This window comes from Chlorocebus sabaeus, chromosome 21, assembly GCF_047675955.1.
Source record: "Chlorocebus sabaeus isolate Y175 chromosome 21, mChlSab1.0.hap1, whole genome shotgun sequence".
Lineage (NCBI taxonomy): Eukaryota > Metazoa > Chordata > Mammalia > Primates > Cercopithecidae > Chlorocebus > Chlorocebus sabaeus.
The window spans coordinates 43,251,989-43,271,506 of NC_132924.1; the positions used below are offsets into that span (position 1 = coordinate 43,251,989).

The 19,518-nt window shown below is 35.3% G+C and overlaps 1 protein-coding gene across 26 annotated transcripts in view; it reads right to left on the reverse strand.

Annotated features, from left to right (window-relative positions):
• HDAC9 (histone deacetylase 9) overlaps positions 1-19,518 on the reverse strand; it is a 910,581-nt gene that overhangs the window by 481,536 nt on the left and 409,527 nt on the right. For 10 of the 26 annotated variants that reach the window (XM_073009077.1, XM_038004699.2, XM_038004721.2 and 7 more), the window contains one exon: positions 15,900-15,962. In XM_073009077.1, coding sequence (XP_072865178.1) covers positions 15,900-15,962 — 63 coding nt within the window. Of the gene's footprint in view, positions 1-15,899; positions 15,963-16,200; positions 16,738-19,518 lie in introns of those variants that run through there. The other 16 variants (XM_073009071.1, XM_038004717.2, XM_007981952.3 and 13 more) reach the window with 13 other exon arrangements.

The window sequence follows — 19,518 nt, forward strand, 5'->3', positions numbered from 1 at the left end:
ACATCTAATGAGAATATGTTTTTTTCTTAATTCGTTATTAACAGGGCAACATTCACTGATAGACTTTTTCCCTTTAACCAATCTTGCATTCCTGGAATTATCTCTCCATGAAAGAAAACGCATACGGCCAATAGCGTATGAAAACCACTCAAATCCAACAGTAGTCAGAAAAATTCGTAGAAAAAAGTAATTCTCTACCATTTTCATCTTTAAGATTGGCAAAAAAATCTACAGTCTGACAATATTCAATATTGGCAAGGGTGTGGAGAAAATGGGTCTCATATATATGACTGATGAAGCATAAAGATAATCTCTGTTACATGTTGTTTGAGTGCCCAAGGAAGTTGACTGGGCAGTAGATAATCAAATAGAAAGATGCTGTCTCCCATGTCTACTAAACATATTAATATATTGTCTTTTCTTTCATTTATTTTTTTGAGACAGAGTCTTACTCGGCTGCCCAGGCTGGAGTGCAATGGAGTGATGTTGGCTCACTGAAGCCTTGATTTCCTGGTTCAGGCGATCCTCCCACCACAGCCTCCCAAAGTGCTGGAATTAAAGGCATGAGTCTGTACCTGGCAATTTAGTTTGGTTTCTAGTCATCTGAGACTGAACTGAGATAGAGGTTTCTAACAGAGTTATATCTATATTCAGATTTGAAACTATGTGCTGGAAAGAAAAAGTAAAGAAAGAAAAAGAGATATTGATTTTTCCAGATCAAGGATGTGGAAGAATGTCCATTTAATTATTGGGACAATAAATAGTGAGAGACTAGGGGTACTAGGGGTATCAGTTTTTTGAGGGTTGTTTTCCTTCTTACAACATAAAAGTTAGGTTAAGTTGATATTCAGATAATTTTTTCTAACATTTTTATGTTGATTTTTCAGCAAACAAATGAACAATGATAAGAAAGCCTAATTGACAGCCTTTGCAAATTCACTAAAAGGACACTGGCATACATTTGCTCACCATGATATACTACACTGTGTTCAACACCATGCTGTAAAATTTGGTTTTATTATCTAACTCCTTTCTCGGCCCACATGTATATTATCAATGAACTCAATTAATTTTCTAAGTCTTAATGCCCTTATCCTAACTTATGCTGTTTTAAGGATAAAATAGAGCAAAAGGACTACCTTGAAAGATTTACATCCTATTCCCTATACCATTCCTTTCCCACATACACATAAAGATAATTTTCTCATTCTTCTCTTAGAAGAGTTGTATATGGAGATTGATTCACCCATTCCATCTATATTTCCTTAATATTTCACTATGTTAACTCCTTGCTCTGACATTTTACTTTAGATAATTTTTCAAATTACTGAGACCCTTGCAATTGAGATTTTGATTAAATTGTTCATCAAAAATCATCTTTCCTTGCCCCCTTGTCAAATAATATAGCTAATTAAATAACGCCAGAATAAATGTAGATGAGCTACACAGCAATCGTGGGGCTAAATTATTTCCAATTGATATTATTATTAACAGAAAAATCCACCTATTTTGCCCTTTAAGAAAATTGTCTCTACATAAAAATATAGGAGAAGGGAAAAATAGTATTAAATGCAAAGTGGTATTTGAATAACATAAAAGTACACCTGTAATCATTTTCACAACCAAATTTATTCTTCTCTTGGATTAAAAAAAGTATGCATTTATATTCAGGCAGTCTTAAATTAGCTATTTCACATTTCACATTTTGAATGCAGACACATATCCCAGGAAATTTCTATTGGCATTCATTATTCATTGAAAAATCAAATCAAATAAGAATATTCCCAAATTCCCTTTGTTAAGAATAACTGAAGCATTTAAAGGGTCATATACACATTGTTAAAGCATTGGAGGTCATTGCTGCTTACATTCTATAATGAATAATTTTAATTTGGGGGCAAAAGACTCTAACTCCTCAAAAACGTCTACATTTTTCAAATCTACAAAGAAACAGAGGAGTAATTTTCTTCATAAAAGAAGAAATCATTTTTTAAAAATACCAAATGTATAAAAACACATTGTGCAATAACACTGTACTCTTTAATCACTCATTCATTCATCCAAAAATAGTCTCAGGGATCAATTATATGCTAGGTACTGTAGGGAATAAAAATAGAAGTAAAACATGATCCTTTTCCTCTTGGAGCTTATAATATAACTAATTGGGGGGATGGGGACACACATACATAAATAGTCACATGGTAAGACAGAAAATGGAAATGTTCTAAAGAGAGTAATAAAAGGACTATGAGGATTGAGAGAGAAGAGAGAAAGAGAAAAAAAATACATGTAATTAGGGAAGTATTAATATTACAGAGGTGAAGGGGAATCAGTGACGGTGTCAGACCTTAGGTAATATTTGCATTGGGCTTGTAAGAGAATTTTCCCCAGTGATGACCAGTTGGACTAGAGCATTAAGATATCTCAGAAGAAGGAAATACCTGGTAATTCTTATAATAAGAAATCAACAACAACAACAGATAAACAGCCTCGTTTAAAAAATACAGCTTTCAAGTACTCAATAAATATTGATTGGATGAGATAATCACTCAGGGGGGAAACAAGTCACTACTAACTATTTTTCTCAAGCTACATTGTGAATCCACAAAGCACGTTGGCCAGAAGGTTGGCTTGGTCTCAGTCTTCTTGAGGCTAGAGATAATCGTAGCTGACAGTCTTCCCCTGGTTCTCCCACCTACCCACTGATAAAGGCTTCCCCACCCCTCCACAAGGCAGAAGTAAGTGGAGATTAAAATAGCTCCAGAAGACTTCCTGCTCTATTCTACTTGTGCTTTGACTTAGACCAACTGGAATGTTCAGGGAAAACCCCATGAGGCATCAAGCATGTGAGATAATGTGTCAGTCCCTCAAAAATGTTTGTCCAACCTACTCTGTGTATCCACCGTTGTTCCCTATTCCAAAGCATAATGTGTGGGGAAAAATAGCTCTTAGCTGTTTCTCCCTTTTTAAAAAATAGATCTGTCACCTTCATGAAATACTTCCTTATACAGCTATTTTTTTGTAACAATGTGTCAGGAATGTAGCCAGTTGCTAACCCAGTGAAGACTATGTATGCTAAATATTTTGTTTGGAAGTTATGATTCTCCAGCCGCCTAACAAAGGTGTGATTTGACCCATGATTTACCTGAATTAAATACCTGGCACATTGTAGGTACACAGTAAATGCCTGTGTAATGAATACTGTATTTTATACCCCTTTAAAAAGTATGCAATATTGTGTTTATGAGAAAATGTTCTAAGACTTCTAACTTCAGCTGGCGAAGATATTCTGCTCCCCTTCTTTTGGGTTTCTGAGAAAGAGAAACTGTTCGCTTCACTAAACTACTAGCAATGACTCATACTGCTTGGGTAAGAAATTTTAGCACAATTGACAGTACAGGTGAGATGAGAGACAAAGGTGAACCTTAGGAACAAGCAAAGGCAACAAGTTCTAAAAGAGCCTTCATATCAAGTCAATAATATGAATACAAAAGAGAGGCACTTGGTTCATGATTTCTATGAAAAACAGAGAAAATCATGGCTAACAGCCTTTCTCTGGTTCCCTTACCTACCTACTGCTAAATGCTTCCTCATCCTTTCCACAAAGCAGAGGTAACAATACTGAAATAGATCCAGACCATTCCTACTCTATTCTAACCGTGCTTCTGTTCTCCTTGACTTAGACCAAATTAAATGTTGAAGGAAAATCTACTTTCTTTTTTTAGAAAGATATCCTTTACAGCTTAGCACACTCAAAAGCCTTCACTTAACTACCCTAGCTACGCTAGCTAATACTGTCCCATCAGTCACTTTCTATCTCACTGTCTTATTTTATTTCACCTTAATACTAATTCCTATCTCAAGTAGCTTTATCTATCCATCCATCATTCCACTGACCAACCAACCATGTATCTCCTTGCTTTGTTTAATAGCTGTATCTTCTGTGCCATATGGTTGGTTCTTAAATAGTTTTGGGTGAAAAAATGAACAGATAGATGACTCTTTCACCTCAGTTCCCAAATCTTCAAACAATTTCATCTTCCAAAATCTTCAACCTGCTCATTAAAAGAGTGGTCAGGATGCAACATGTTATGTTGTTACTTCAGTTGCTTCCACTTCCACTCTCTGAATTTATATCCATCTTGACTTCTTTTAAGATACACTTCAATTACTGTGTGTTTCCTATTTTTGTCTTTCATTTTGGAAATTCCTAATGGTCAGCAGATTCCTTAGAGAAAGCAAAAACACAAAACATATTTATCTTTTAAAAACATGGGAGGCTGAGGCAGACAGATCACCTGAGTTTAAGAGTTCAAGACCAGCCTGACCAACATGAAGAAGCCCCATCTTTACTAAAAATACAAATTTAGCCAGGCTTGGTGGCACAGGCATGTAATCCCAGCTACTCAGGAGGCTGAGGCAGGAGAACAGCTTCACCCGGGAGGCGGAGGTGGCAATGAGCCTAGATCACGCCATTGCACTCCAGCCTGGGCAACAAGAGGGAAATCCCATCTCAAAAAGAAAAGAAAATAATAATATGTTATGAATATTTGGAAGACCTCTATAAGTTATCCATTCTATAGCATTTGGCAAATGTGTAACATAAAATACACTAACATCCATTTAAACATTTTTATCATTTAGGAACAGAGTTAATAGTCAAAAAATATAAAATGCAAATTTAACATTAAAACAGAATTCTAATTTTAGAGCAAAGTAACAATTGCTAAGGTTTGAATTAACCACACAATTAAAGTAAATTGAGAGAACATTTCTCAAATGTAAAACTGCATATTTTACTGTATATGAGACTTGCTGGGAACATCAAAAGGCAGTAATACCCAAACAACAAGCAGAGGCTTCCACTTACTTTCCTCATATGCTGAGAATTTTATCTCATCTATTTAAATCAGTAACTTACATTAGTGCATTATAATGACAGTATCTTTTATAGCTGTATTTTATATATTGTGGTAATCAAGCTAGGAGCATTGGTGTTATTTATTATTAAAAGTCATTCACGATGTATATTTGCCTTTTTCCCATACCTTATGGTTAACCTGTATATTTATTGTGCTTATAATAGTCAATTGTTTTTCATAAACCAATTCTTAAACCCAAGCTTCATGGGATTAAAAAAAAACTAAATATATTGGAGAAACTGAATAGAATTTAGATTTCTTAGTTTTTAGAAACTGATATATATATATATATATATATATATATATATATATATGCATACACACACATTTAATAATAGTATCATTCTTATGAAGTGAAAAAAGAAAACAGTATGTGTGTGTAATGCCATATTTACTAGAAGGGTCAACAGCCCCAAGGAGCTCTGTTTATGAGCAATATTAACACCAAACAGAGAGCTTAGCAATGTCTGTTTCTAAAAATAAACCCCCTGTGTCTCTTGTTGTCATCATCAACCAGAGTCCTGTGTGCTCTGAGACAGCATCAAGGCCGCCTCTTTGCCTTTCCATAAGCGTTATACATCATTACCCAGAGCGCTCCCTTTTCTCTCAAGGTGGCAGAGATAAAAAGAATTCTGCAATCACCCTAAGCACACATTTAAACAACATTATTGCCCCTTAAGCAGACAGTTATCATGTTATTTTGGCATCAGGAAGGAATCTGTGGTTTCACTTGAATGTTATTCTTCTTTATTTAAACTACTAGAAATAACCCAAAAATGACAGAATGCTCTTTCTATAAATAATCATTCCAGTGTAGAGTTATATTAGGAGGTAACTCATATGGCATGATAACGCCTAACAAGCTAATCTTAGACCTGCAATGCCATAAGATAGAAATACCGAGGCTAAGAATAACTGACCCAAAGGAGTCAGGCTGCTAAAGAGAGGCACAGACATGTGGACATCTGCAGGTTTTAATGCATTTAATGATCTTCTGAAAGCTTCTTTTCCCTAGGAAGGCAATAAATTATGTCAATCATTAACGTGATAATCAATAATGCTTTTACAATGTATTGATTCCTGAAGATGGCCCAAGATTCTCATAGCAAATAAGATTATAAAAATTACATGTTGGAAAGCAAAGAGTGGGCTTTTGCATAACTGAATTAATAGGTAATTACTGGATTTTATGCTTAACCCACCTACAGAACATATAATATGCATCCAATAAAGTAAAATATAACTCAAGATAAAATAAAATGTAGTATCATGATAATACATATAAACACAGCCATCTAGTTTTCACCTAAAATGTCCAAACTAGACACAAATTGGACAGATATGTACTCAAAATAAGCAGAAACTGAATTTTGTTAGCTAGATCTTTATTTTGGCTAGAGAATTTCACATTGCAAGTTAAATTAGGATTTGAGTGGTGATACAGGCTTTATTACCGTTACATTTGAAGGTAAATACCAAGGTGAGCATAATTCAAACCTTTTGGTCAAAATAAATGAACCCCATAGTGCTAATATTTCAAAAAATTACTTTCTCCTGCCAAAATACATTAATAATAATTTGCTATTTTGAAGCTGGGCTAACTTTACCCTCATGATCTGTGTATCATGAACGCTGGTAAACAGGTGCCAAATGCATCAGGAATGCTGCTTCTGTCCAGAGCATCTGCTCCAAGGAAAGGAGCACTCTCATAGAAGCTTGGTTTCCTTAAGCTCCTCTCAGCACTGGATAGTGCTAACTTCCTCGAATTTAATTATCTAGCACTGAGAACATGAAGTAAGAATCTTCCAGCAAAACTTTCAACATAGTTGCCTATTTGTGCCTTAAATCTCCCAGGATTAAGAAGTCTGCCTAGATATTTGTTTATACATACACAAATGTGTCCACATTTTTAGTACCAAGCAGAATTATCCTGTGCTAAATATTTTTTGAGAAAAAGTGGCAGGCTTTTAAACACGACCCTGCCATTTCCTACCTATAGTAACCATCAGTAAATTTGTTCTCTCTCTGAATATACTTCCTCAACAGTAAAATACTAATACTGCTGCAACAACTACTGCATTATTAAACTGTGGTAAGGATTAAATGATAAAGTGATACACAGAGAAACTTTTAAAACATTAGCCATTGTGTCAGTAGTAAGAATGACATAAAAATTTTTGAAAAAATATGCTTACAATCACAGACCTCTAAAATTGGAACTAGGCCGGGTGCAGTGGCTCATGCCTGTAAACCCAGCAGTTTGGGAGGCCACAGGCAGATCACTTGAGGTCAGGAGTTCGAGGCCAGCCTGGCCAATATGGCGAAACCCCATCTTTACTAAAAATACAAAAATTAACCAGGCATGGTGGCACATGCCTGTAATCCCAGCTACTTGGGAGGCTGAGGCAGGAGAATCACATGAACCAGAAGGTGGAGGTGGCAGTGAGCCAAGATCATACCACTGCACTCGCGCCTGGATGACAGAGTGAGACTCTGTCTCAAAAAACAAAACAAAATAAAATAAAATTGGAACTAAGCAACTAGAAGAAGAGTATGACAGATTAAAAAAAAAGGTGGTGATAACTTTCTTTCTAACTTAAAATGAATAGTTTCTAATGTAAAAATCATGTACTTAAAATACACCCTTGAATTTTGATTATGAGCAGATTTCAAAAGCATCATCAAGAATAAAATTAATTCAGTGCTTAACTCAACAAGAGCTTTTTCTCATTCACCCTACATGGGGTTCCCTGAAATCTTTCTGGGTAAACACGTTCTTACTAAAGCAAGAACTCCCAAGCTATGATGTCATTTAATGAAAACTCAGTGAAATTTACTTATTTTTTGTTTTCTGGATTTTGGCCGGGAGTGGGGGGTATTTTTTTAAATTTATTTTTATTTTATTTTTTTATATTTTGTTTTTAACATCAAGTTTCAGTTTTTGAAACAACTTCATAACATTCTCATTTGAACCCAGTTTAGAAATGTCATGCCTCAGACATTCACCAAACTATACCTCAAGCCAACTGAAAATAACATCCACATGGCTGCAACTAGGTCAATAATGAACATACATTATGAATTTAAAATTTTCTGATACAAGTGGTGAACCATAAGGAGAAGCAGGAAAATAAAGTTGTGGGTATTTCCAACCTTATCAGCATGCAAAAAGTTTAATCATAAGCAAATGACTAGTTACAGTCTGTGGTTCGGTAAATTTCTTTCTTCCTTAAAAGTGGTTTTCATTGGATTTAATTAATGGGTATTTAAGAAACACTATACACAAAAAGCCCATCACTTATTTTACTATGGAAAAGTTAACATTATGATAATGAATGGAAAATATATTCTTATAAAATACAAGAAGTACTTATTCTTATATTCATGAATCATAGCAACTTAGAGTAAACCTAAACATAATGTTCTCTGATAACACTTGAAAGTGTAGGTCGTTTAGTATTGTGAAAAATGTTTAAACTAAATTTGTTTTGTGCAACTGACTTAATTGAAGAAGAATGGAGCTAGGAACACCAGGCATTTCCTCTTTCTTTGCTTCCTTATTGCCAAATTACTGGGAACAGAAAAGGGGAAAACTGCCAACAGGAAGAGCACCGCATATCCCAAGCTAACCACTCACTTCGGCTTCCTTGCAGAAACAGGGGGACCATGGCATACTGATTTGAGGCAGAGGCCAACATATTTTTGAATTTCTTCTTGAAAGCTTGTTTTCTAAAGTCATTTGCATGAGCTTTTCTTTCAATTAAATTATTTTCAAAGCATTCAAATTCAGAAAAAAATGTTAAAATGTAGTTATCATTCCATATTGTAAAAATTGTTCCTGATTCTTAAAATGTAATATCTATGACAACCTACTGGCAAAGACATTCTGAGTATTTTTAAGATAATCCTCCTTTCATATATTGAAAACAATTCATATATTATTATATTTCTCAAAAAATGTTTTGTGTACCTCAAAGCCAACAAGGAATACTCTATTCAAGTTTATAACAAATGCTTGTAAGGCATGAGGCCACAATGTTGACTCTCCTTTCTTCAGAAAATATGATTGCTCGCTTAGAGAGATCCAGTTTCTTCCACAATTACTTCAGTCTCTTTATTAGGGGGCTTCTTCTAACGATAGACAATACTAAGAAAGGCAATGTATTCAATATTAATAAAAAAAAACTTATATTCAATACTAGCAAAAAATACTTACATTAGTATTTAAACAGATATATTATATTCATGAAAAGAAAGTCAACACCTATAGTTCAATTGAAAGGGAAATTATAAACATAGTCCATTTACTTTATTATATTTGTGGAAACTAAAAAGTAAATAAAATTGCAAAGAATAAACTTCTAATCATCAATATACACGTTGTAGCAAATACTGCTAGTGCCTAGCTAACATCTATTCCTTCTGCTTTTTTGTTCTTCCCAATAGAAACTTGAGCAGGTATAGGTATCCCACCTTTCCAGCTCAGTCATGGGTCCTACTTTTCTCAAAGACAAGTGAAAGAATAGGCAGGTAATCCTGTTCTGGTCAATACAGTATAAAGGATGATTTGCTGGAGAAGTCTGGGTAAGATTTCTTTCCTTTAAAAGAGACGCCAAGACAGCAGTTTCCCGTCTTTGTCTCTGGAATTTGTCGTGCATAAATAACATGATGCTTAAAACTGCTATGAGTCAACTTGTGACCATTGGAGGATCCAACCTTTGTCTCTGCAATTTGTCATGCATAAATATATATGATGCTTGGAACTGCTACAAGTCAGTTTGTGACCACTGGAGGATCCAATCTTAGGATCACACCAACCAAGGCTAAAAGAGCAGCAGAGTGGAACTATATGAAGGACCTGAATGCTGCTGCCATTTTTGACTACCTGGTGCTGCCTAACCACCCAACTACTTTATTACATGATAAACGTCCTACTTGTCTGTCATTTTGACTAGAGTCTTCTTTTATTTGCAGAAGAAAACACCTTAACTAATATACCTACTACTTACGATTAATCACTGTTAGTATTTTGACATAGTAGCTTTGTGTGGGGCTGTGTAAGAAACACTTCTCATAGAATACATGCCTATTATAAAATTTCATGCACTGTAAAGAGGAAAGATGCTAAAAGAAAAAGCCCCTCCTCTTCACCAAACACAGCACAGCATCTTTCCTAATTTCTTTCTATCTTTATAAGAATTCTTCAGGAGATGGATGGATAGATTTAAAAAATTATAAGAATAAGAACATATCACTGATGTTACATTTATTTTTAAAAATTGAAATTAAACTTAACTGAATTTACATTTAAATTTAACTGAATTAAGCAGATTTAAAACTGCAGTTGAAGGAACTATAAATGTACTAAATACTTCCTTAACATAAGAGATACTATTTCCAAAAAGACCTCTTTAAGGTTAAATAAACTATTTTTAAAAATCAGTGCTTTGAATCTTTTTTGTGTGTGTTTCTATTTTAAGCAGCAGGGAGTCTGCCCCTACTCAGAAAGGAAGGATATTAGCATTTCTCACATCCTTCCATCTCACCTCTCTCCAACACCTCACACTGGTCAGCTTTATTAATATTTTTACATTCCCCTACTTTATAATATCTGCTTTCTGCCCTATAAACACAATCCAATAGTTGTTTAAATGCATTCAGTGCTCCCTCATTACTTTGATAATGTTTTCTCTACTTCTGAATTTAGTTTTTTGTTTGTTTTAAGTTCATCTCTTCACTGTGTGGCTTTCACTGTCAAGCAGCCTCTTTCATGTTTGAGAACTTCTACCTTGTCTAATTATTTTCTTTATATTTTAAAAACATCCAAGTGTCACATTGGGTTGAACTTCTTGTAGAACTTTTGAGACTTTTTTCTTCGTTGTCTTCCGATGTTGTTCATGGCATACAAATGATAAGCCTTCTGAGTCTCTTCTTCCCCACCCTCCCACTGCACAGGCTCCACTATACCTAGCAGAGCTCCTGAGGAATTATTTACAATTTACCATTTGCTAGCCCAATTAGGATATGAGTCTGTTGAGCACTTGCATCCAGTTTTCTAAAAGATGGAGAGGTCTTTTAATGTGCAGATTTGCTTTCTTCTTTTGTAGTGAAATCACTTTTCTTCATTTGTGCAAAATTATCTTCTGTTTCATTGTCTTGGAATATCAACTTCTGGGACACAATCTTCTTGTTAAATTATCTTTGTCTTCCAAATTTACAGACTTTTCTCTAATTGCATTAACCCAGTTTCCTTTTTCATTCACTCTGATTTTTTTCAAACCTTTCATCTTTATGTGTAAAGATTTTTACCAGGGCCTATTCTGTTTTCTCCCATTTCTAATGAATATTTTTTCTATAATCATTACGATTTTCCATTCTTAAATCATTTCCTGAGATCTATATCTCCCTTCTTATCTCATTCTTGTTTTATCATCTCACCTTTAAGCTTTTCTTTTTTAAAATTCATGTTTTTATTAAGGTGCTCTTTGTGGGAAGCAATACTAAGACATCTAATTCCCTGGGTTCAATGAGTTGACTTTTTTTCTTGGTAGAATCTCTAAGGTTAGTTGGTGAAAGGTACGTCATTCCAAAGAGCTACGGATCGATCATTCTCCCAATTTAGTACGCTGTGCTGAAGCCTTCATTTCTACTATTTCTCAGTCACAAGAGAAAACATGAACCACCCAAAATGGTGAGGATACCCACTCAGTTTTCTTCTCTTCAGATTTGGGAATCTTAGTGAGAATTCTCAGGAATTGGTCAACCTTCCAGTAAAATTCTAAGACAGCCCAGGAGACAGGTCTCTCTGTTATGATCAAAGAACCTCCGCATCCATTTTTTCCTTGGCTGTTAGCCTCTGAGGTATGTTGTGTTAGGTTATATCATTTTCTTTGCTCAGTTACTGTTGAATATATTGGGTGACAGGGGTGGAAGGAGTGTTTGTTGGCTGACATGCTATTTTGGGCTCACTTCATTATTTATCAGTAGTGAGAAATTATGAGGCACATTTTAAAATCGCTCATCTCCAAAATTAAAATCATCATTTAGAATATTTTTTGAATTCAGAATCTGGATTTATTTCAGTCTTCTAAGGGGTTTTATTGGACTTTCTTACTTAATGGACATAACCATAATTATGCCTTCTGTGTCATCCTTAGAAATATAAAATACTCATTCTTGCCTCCATTCTCAATGAGCCTATTTATAATTATATTTCTGATTGATACCTATCATCTATCTCAATTGATAACAGACTTGCAAGTGAAGATAACCTGAGTTAGAGAATGGCAAAACAGTAATTATGGGGAATACCAGAAGTGATTCTTGACATGACAGGAACATTTCACAGACTTACATTTTCATAATTAGATTCTGCTTTTCAAGTAGACATAAGTGACGTGACTACTGAATCTAAAATGTTCCCTTCCCCTCAACACCACACACTAAGGAACAAAAGGATTCAAAAATGGGTAAAGACGTATAAAAGAATTTCAGGATTTTGATTTAAATGTTTTTCTTTTATACCCTAAAATAAGAATAGATGGCCAAAATATGAGCTTTCCTTATTGTAAATATATCTTACATTACTTCTGTAAGCTCTAGGAAATTCCTTCATAATAATTGTTCCAATATTGTCTGGATAGTTCTGCTGCCCAATGTGTTAAGCTACATGCCTGGCAACGGGAGAACACCCCAATCTTGCCAGCTCCTGCGGAGTGACCTGAGTCAATATTTGTACATGCTTCAGTTTCTGCCACAGTTATCACTTACACTGGCCCACACAAGCCACAAAAGTAGGGATGCACTTGACAAACTGTGTCACTCATACTGAATTCTAAGATTTAATATTATAGAAATTTAAACTAAAATATATTAGTACAATATTATAGAACCTGGTTCTACCAAACATGTTCAGCCTGGCTGAGTCAATGTCAGAAAAACATACAACAATAAAAAAACACTTGTCTTCCAATAGTATATAAAGAACTCTGAACAAAAACCATCTATATTAGAGCATAATATCCAATATAACTAGAACAACAAATGCGAACTCTAAAGCAATTGCTAAAGAGATTACATGACAGAACCAACGTTTTAAAAATAATCTCAAGAAATCTGCCATTGGGGTTCACTGTTCAATCACATACTGTGCAACTTCTTTGCCTTAATTACATAATGAGACATTTCACAGAGCACACACACACACACACACACACCCCACTCTTACCTATAGTCATAATCTGCATAGGAAAGATCTCAACTCTCATCAAACCAAGATAACAAAAGAAATAGTTGATTTACAAGATAACCAAGGCAAACTGATTATCAAAACAAACGATCACTTCCCCCATGTGACCTACAATGTAACTCATCTGGCTTGTTCAGCTGGATAATGTAGAACATGGCATTGAAAATCAGGATCCTAGGTTCATTCACTAAAAACAACAATTATAATAGTGAGTATATGTTTTAAATACATATTGATATATTTGAACCTCACAAGAATGCTAAGAGGCAAGCAGGAGGACATCGTTATTCTTCCGTTTGAAGATGAGTAAAAAATCAGTACACAATTGGCTAGCAGTGGAGCTCATGCTAGAATACAGAGTGTTTGACTCCTTGAACAGTGCTCTCTCCACTCCTCTGCACTGCTACCAGGCATCCTGTCTCTCTTTCAAGTCTAAAGACTCTGCTTCTAAGCCTATGAATCACATCCAGACCACTGGTCCAAAAGGGGGCTGAACAAGATTTGTAGTTAAATTAAGACAAACACACCCCTAATTTAGCAGTTAAAGGACAGACCCTACTGATAGTAGTTCACCAGCATCCCCATCCGTTCCCTAGCCCTACAGCAGTGGATCGCAGTTTGCTGAAGGTTAAAATAGGTGGGGAGATTTTTAAAACCTCAATCCCCACGCTGTTCCCCACACCAATTAAATCAGACATTCTGGGAGTGGAATCTAGGTATCATATTTTGTAAAGTGTTTCTGGTGAGTACAACTTTGAGAGCCAGTGCCTCACAGGAAGTATACAATAAAGACTAGGTAAATTAAATTTAAGAACACATATGAAATATATGGCATGGTAGGAATATGGCACAGTAGGAAGGGTACAATTGTTTTTATGGTTCAAATTTTAAAAATAAATAGAACTTAGTGATTATGTATTTATACCAGACAGGTTTTGGGAGTCGAGGTTAACCTACATTACCTTTCATTTAATAGCTAGCTGGTGCTTAAACATTGCTTCTCGTAGAACTGGCAAAAGCATGGACAGCCTGAAGCACTTCCCTGTCTGAAAATCTTGTTGCTTTGTACACAAACCATTAAATGCTAGGAAAATAACAATCTCTGCTGAAATGGGTGTAAAGTTGTATGTGATTATCCAAGATGTGGAAAAAAAAGCAAAGCTTGCAAACACCTGTAGCCAGCCTTAGCGTCAGCAGACACTTGCTACTTGGAAGGCATATATGTTTCTACCACATGAAAAAAATATCGAACTTGTAACACAGAAGTGAGGACTAAAAGGACAAAGCATAGTGCTGAAAATATTTCTAAACTAGTTATTTTCAAAGAGTTCATCCATATTTTTAAAAATAAAATGCTAAGTTAAATGATCAGTCCCATTAGAGACACACCTGTTAAACCCTCCTAAGCCCTTGTCAGTTTTGCAGCTATAAGAATAAACTGTACCAAAATTCTGGTAGGTTTGCTTTTGTTAAGCAGGCACTATTCATTAACATAACTCCTGTCACTTAAGTGTATAAATACCGAATTGTGCAAAAGTGATATTTTATTCTGATTCCATGAAAAGATGGGGTCAACAGAAGGATCTTAAAATCATCATAACTAACCAAGGTTTAAAGAAAACTAGCTTTAAACATAGATCCGCATATGGGGAAGGTGTATTAACACCAAAACAGACATCATGCCAACCTGTGGAATATTTCTTTCACACCTAGCTCTACAAAGTAAACACTGCTTTATGTGGCATTCTTATCATGGAAATCTAGGCGGTGATCTATAATTATGATTAAGCCCACATGGGAGGTGGGATCTGAGTGGGAACTTTAAGCCAATTTTAGGTTGAATCATTCAGAAGAGGACAGAAACAAAGAGTTCCCAAAGCTTTAGGAAATAGCCATAGGAAATAAATAAGAAAGGCAATAATTACAAGTAAGTGATATTGCCTGGAGAGTATGTTCATTTAGTAAGTATAAATTGACAAGGCTGACAAGCTCCATCTCCCACCAGCTCATCTCCCTGAGAAACTAGAAATTAGAATCTGTTCCTATTATCCTTTAAAATGCTGCACCTGCTTTTAACACATTTACATGTGTGTTATGCCATCACATCTGCCTGACAATGCTAGACTTCCCACGTGTTTTTGAAGAAAATTAAAATAAGCATCTGCTAATAACAATTTTATTTCATCCTAAACAGTTTCATTTGGGGCTGATGAGAAAAAGCCACATAATGGAAAGAAGAAAACTACCTTTATAACTCTGTAGCAAACACATTTTAGAAGGTAGGTCTATAAATAGATATGCTTCTGTAGGCACACAGTAAATATAAAATCGTCAAGCTAGCGGGGCTGCAATTTAAACTGAAGCCCCAAAATGAACTTACCTGATTTTTAAAGTCCTATTAGAATAGGCTTACAATCAGTACAGATCTCCTTTTTCTAGTTGCATAGTAAAGGCAAAACACCCCCAACTACATTTTACTTAGTCTCATCTTTCATCAGAAGCAATAGTTTGCAATTTCATTCAGAAGCTGCTGTCCCTAAGCAGACTGAATATGCACAGAAACAGTAATGGAAGGGATCTAAGTTAAACCCTACAGACGCACCAAGAAAATAGCAACATCAACATGAAAAAGCAGCAATTTCCTTAAGAGAGGTGCTTTTCTTAGCTGCATTTCCCAAGCCAGCCCCTTTTCAAACCTAAATCGTCTCAGTTATGAAAGAGGATCTTACCTGAGCTGATCATACTGTGCATTCTTTGCTGAGCCAAGAGCTGCTCTCGTCCAGCCACCCCATCTGAGGAAAAACAGGAGTCACTCTCGTAAATTGTCTGCAGCATATTCCAGTCACTCTTACTTCAGCTACATGAAACATTCATCACTGCTCAGTGCACCGGCCCCAGGAGCTACCCTCGCTGGCTCTCCCTCCTCCCTGAGGAGAAGCAGCAGAGGATCAACTTCAACAATGATTTCCTTTCTGCTCAAATGGGCATCCACTTTTAAAAAGACCTGGACACTTTTCCCATGTTACCAACCTGTGTGCAAAGCAGAAAGGACAGAGTGGATGCTACAGCTCTCTGGAGTTTAGGTTATCCCGGAAACTACAAGCAGGTGGGAAACAGGAACGTGCTTCGGGGTTATTTCTTTGTCAGAATAAGTAGAAAAATTATTAAGTCTACCCACGAGAAAAAGAAACCAATTAAACCTGGCTTAGAGTTCTTCAGGCTGCTAGGGTTTTGTTGCAAAAACCCTCAGTCCTGCAAGTGGCTTCAGCCGGTGCCCTTCTCCTATCTGTGTCTGTGCCTCTCTTCCCCCTTTCTCAGTCTCTCTCAGCTCAAGTTGGCTAAAGCTAGTGATAATTCATTTGCATATGAATCAACAACAGCATGGCCCACAGGCACAGAAATAGAACAATGGTCGGCCTGAGCCAAAAATAGGTCAAGCATGGCCGAGTGATTGGAGCCTGCATTAATGCATTTAAAAATACCCCAGCAAACCCAGCTGTCCAGCCTCTATCTTTCAAACCATAATTCTCTATTGCAGGGCCTTAAAAGCAATTAACTCTTTCCTCCCTCGAAGCTTGCTTTACACACTGTGTTTCCATACTGGCGATTCGCTTCCAAAGAAAGGAAGGCAAGAAAAAAAATTAAGAATCATAATTCTAAGAGGGCAAATGCACATACATTTCATTTCATTTTATTTTTGTAGTATGTGTTTTTGGAAGAGAGAGGAGAGAAGTGCAGAGCTCTGTATTGGTTCTAAAATAATACTGGAAGCTTTTGCTCATAATGTGGTTTCTGCCTCACCCACGCACAGCAATCCTGGTGTTCTATTTTTGTTGCCTGTTTCTCAGGCTACACTGCAGTTGGCTGTAGCACTAGAAGCTTTTCTGCCTTCTAGTTTCAGGACTAACAGGAGATTTAGTAGAGGTAGTTTTGGAAAACAAGCTCACCCCAGAATAACATTTGTATGAAGGACAGGCTTGATTTTTTACTTGCTATTGATGCAAGACAATTGTCCATTTCACAAATCCTATTGTATCTTAGTACCACCTATGAATTTTATTGCATCCATCCAGTTAGTACTATATCTACAAACAAAACAAAACACAAAACACAAAACCATGGCTTATATGTGAAAATTTCCCCTCAGCTTCTCAGGCTAAATTCAATTTGCTTGCAAAAGGAAAAGAAAGTACTCTGATTTCTTATGGATACAGAATTTCTGAGCATACGCACCTGTTGATGGATAAACCAATATGGTTAGTACCCAACTATGACTGTTCTGCGTTCAGCTATACATTGGTTGCCTGAAATATGGGCCTCCTAACTTTTCTGTAGAAAGAGCATTTATGATAGTCAATAGATTACTAGACACATTGTGGCATTCAGCTATACAGTACAGTAGATAGTATCAGAGTTTTATAGTCTCTGGTGCACATTTATATCATTTCTATATAAGAGATAAATTTTGCATTCCAAAGAGGGATCCTAGCATCTTGTCACTTCCAAGAGCAAACCCAAAAGTGATAATCTACTAGTCATGGAAGCTCTTTTCTCTTTTCTAAACTAAATCAGCAAGGAAAATGTAATTGTAAGGCATCAGAAGCAACAGGGAAAGAGAGGAAAAAGCAGATTATTTCAAGAGTCTCAGGATAATCCGATGGAAGAGGGATCTTAGTCAATTCCAGAGTATGAAGTCAGAGGCGGCAAACAAGGGGACACAAAGTTTTGATGAAAGGAAAGAAATAAGCATGTTAAATCATTCATCAAATAAGGCACTGCTGATTTCCTTTTCTTTCACAGATTAATTTCTACTGAATACTTCTTGAAAAATTGTATTTGGATATATAAGTTACAATTTTTAAAAATATATATATTCCAAACTGCAGTTGATTTAAGCTACACAACAAAATCATACGTTCCTGTCAGTGGAAAATAAACAACCAACCAAAAACAATGATCTGATTCCATCTGATATTACAAATAAACTTTTGGTTTCTAAATTTATGTGTAAAATTCAAAGGATAGAAACAGTGTGGACCTAACAATTTTCTTTCAGGATGATGTATTGAAGTAGTGACTATCATCACATTTTAGACCTGGGAGGAAGTTTAGAGAGTCAATTGTAGTTTTCAAACTCTGCCTCATGACATAGAATACCTGGAGTTGCCTAAGTTTCCTCAAAAAAAGGTTCTCCGTGGAACCAGGGGAGTTCTGCTTTTCCCTGTTTACATTTGGAGATTTAAGATTTCTTTTGAAGAACTTTTTTTTTTTTATTTTACAAAACATTTATTTAAAGAACACTTTTTAAATTGAGGTATATTTGACAAATCAAGATTCTTTATATTTCAGGTGTACGATTTGATGATTTGATATACCTATACCTTGTGAAATAATTACCATAATCAAGCTATAAATCCATCATCTCAGCTAGTTACTACTTTTTTTTTGTGGTGAGATCAGAACAAGAACTTCTTATATTAAGAAAAACAATAACTGAAATTTACTCATGAGAAAACTAAGGAGACTTGATTACAAAAGAACTCACTATTGGAGTCAGGCTTTAAAGAGAGTTGCTTAAGGAAATACAGGTAATTAATAACTAACCATATAAGTCTAGCATTTGTATTATCCAGTCTCACCATCTTGTCCCTTACCAACATGATACAAATCATTATGAGATATTCCAAATAAAATTTACTATGATCTACTCATGAAAAATGGACCCACTGTCTGTTTCAGAGTGATTTTTAACAGAATACAAAAATTTATGATGAACATACAAAAGGGATAACAAAATCACAATAGTGATATAATATGCCTATGCATCTTTTGTCTTTTTAAGTTTAAATTACACCTTCAAACCACAATTGCTTAAAAAAAAAAAAAAAGATCTCTCAGCTTTCATAATAATGAATAAGAAACAGAATACAACTCCAGAAAACTGAGTTCATGATTATCCCAGTTATTAAAGGTTCCAGGATAGGGCATTCCACACAAAATACTGCAAATAATGTGTCTTCTTCATTTTGACCATTATTTAACATGGTTTATTTACATTTCATCCCTGTATTCTTGCAGTATGTTTTTCCATCAGCCATCTTCTCTTTTATTTAACTCTTGATAATGAAAACATATTTTAGAGTGAAAAGACATTGGATACTTACAAAAAACCCACTTGTTTCCGAGAAGAAAAGTAAGTATCATCAAAACAACCATCAACTATATTGATTACTATATTTCCATTATTAAGAATGTTGAGTTAATTCTTCTCACATCATCTCAGTAATGTTAGTAAAGAAATGTGACTCAGTTTCTTCTGGGGTATTTATAAAACTACATTTTACTAAT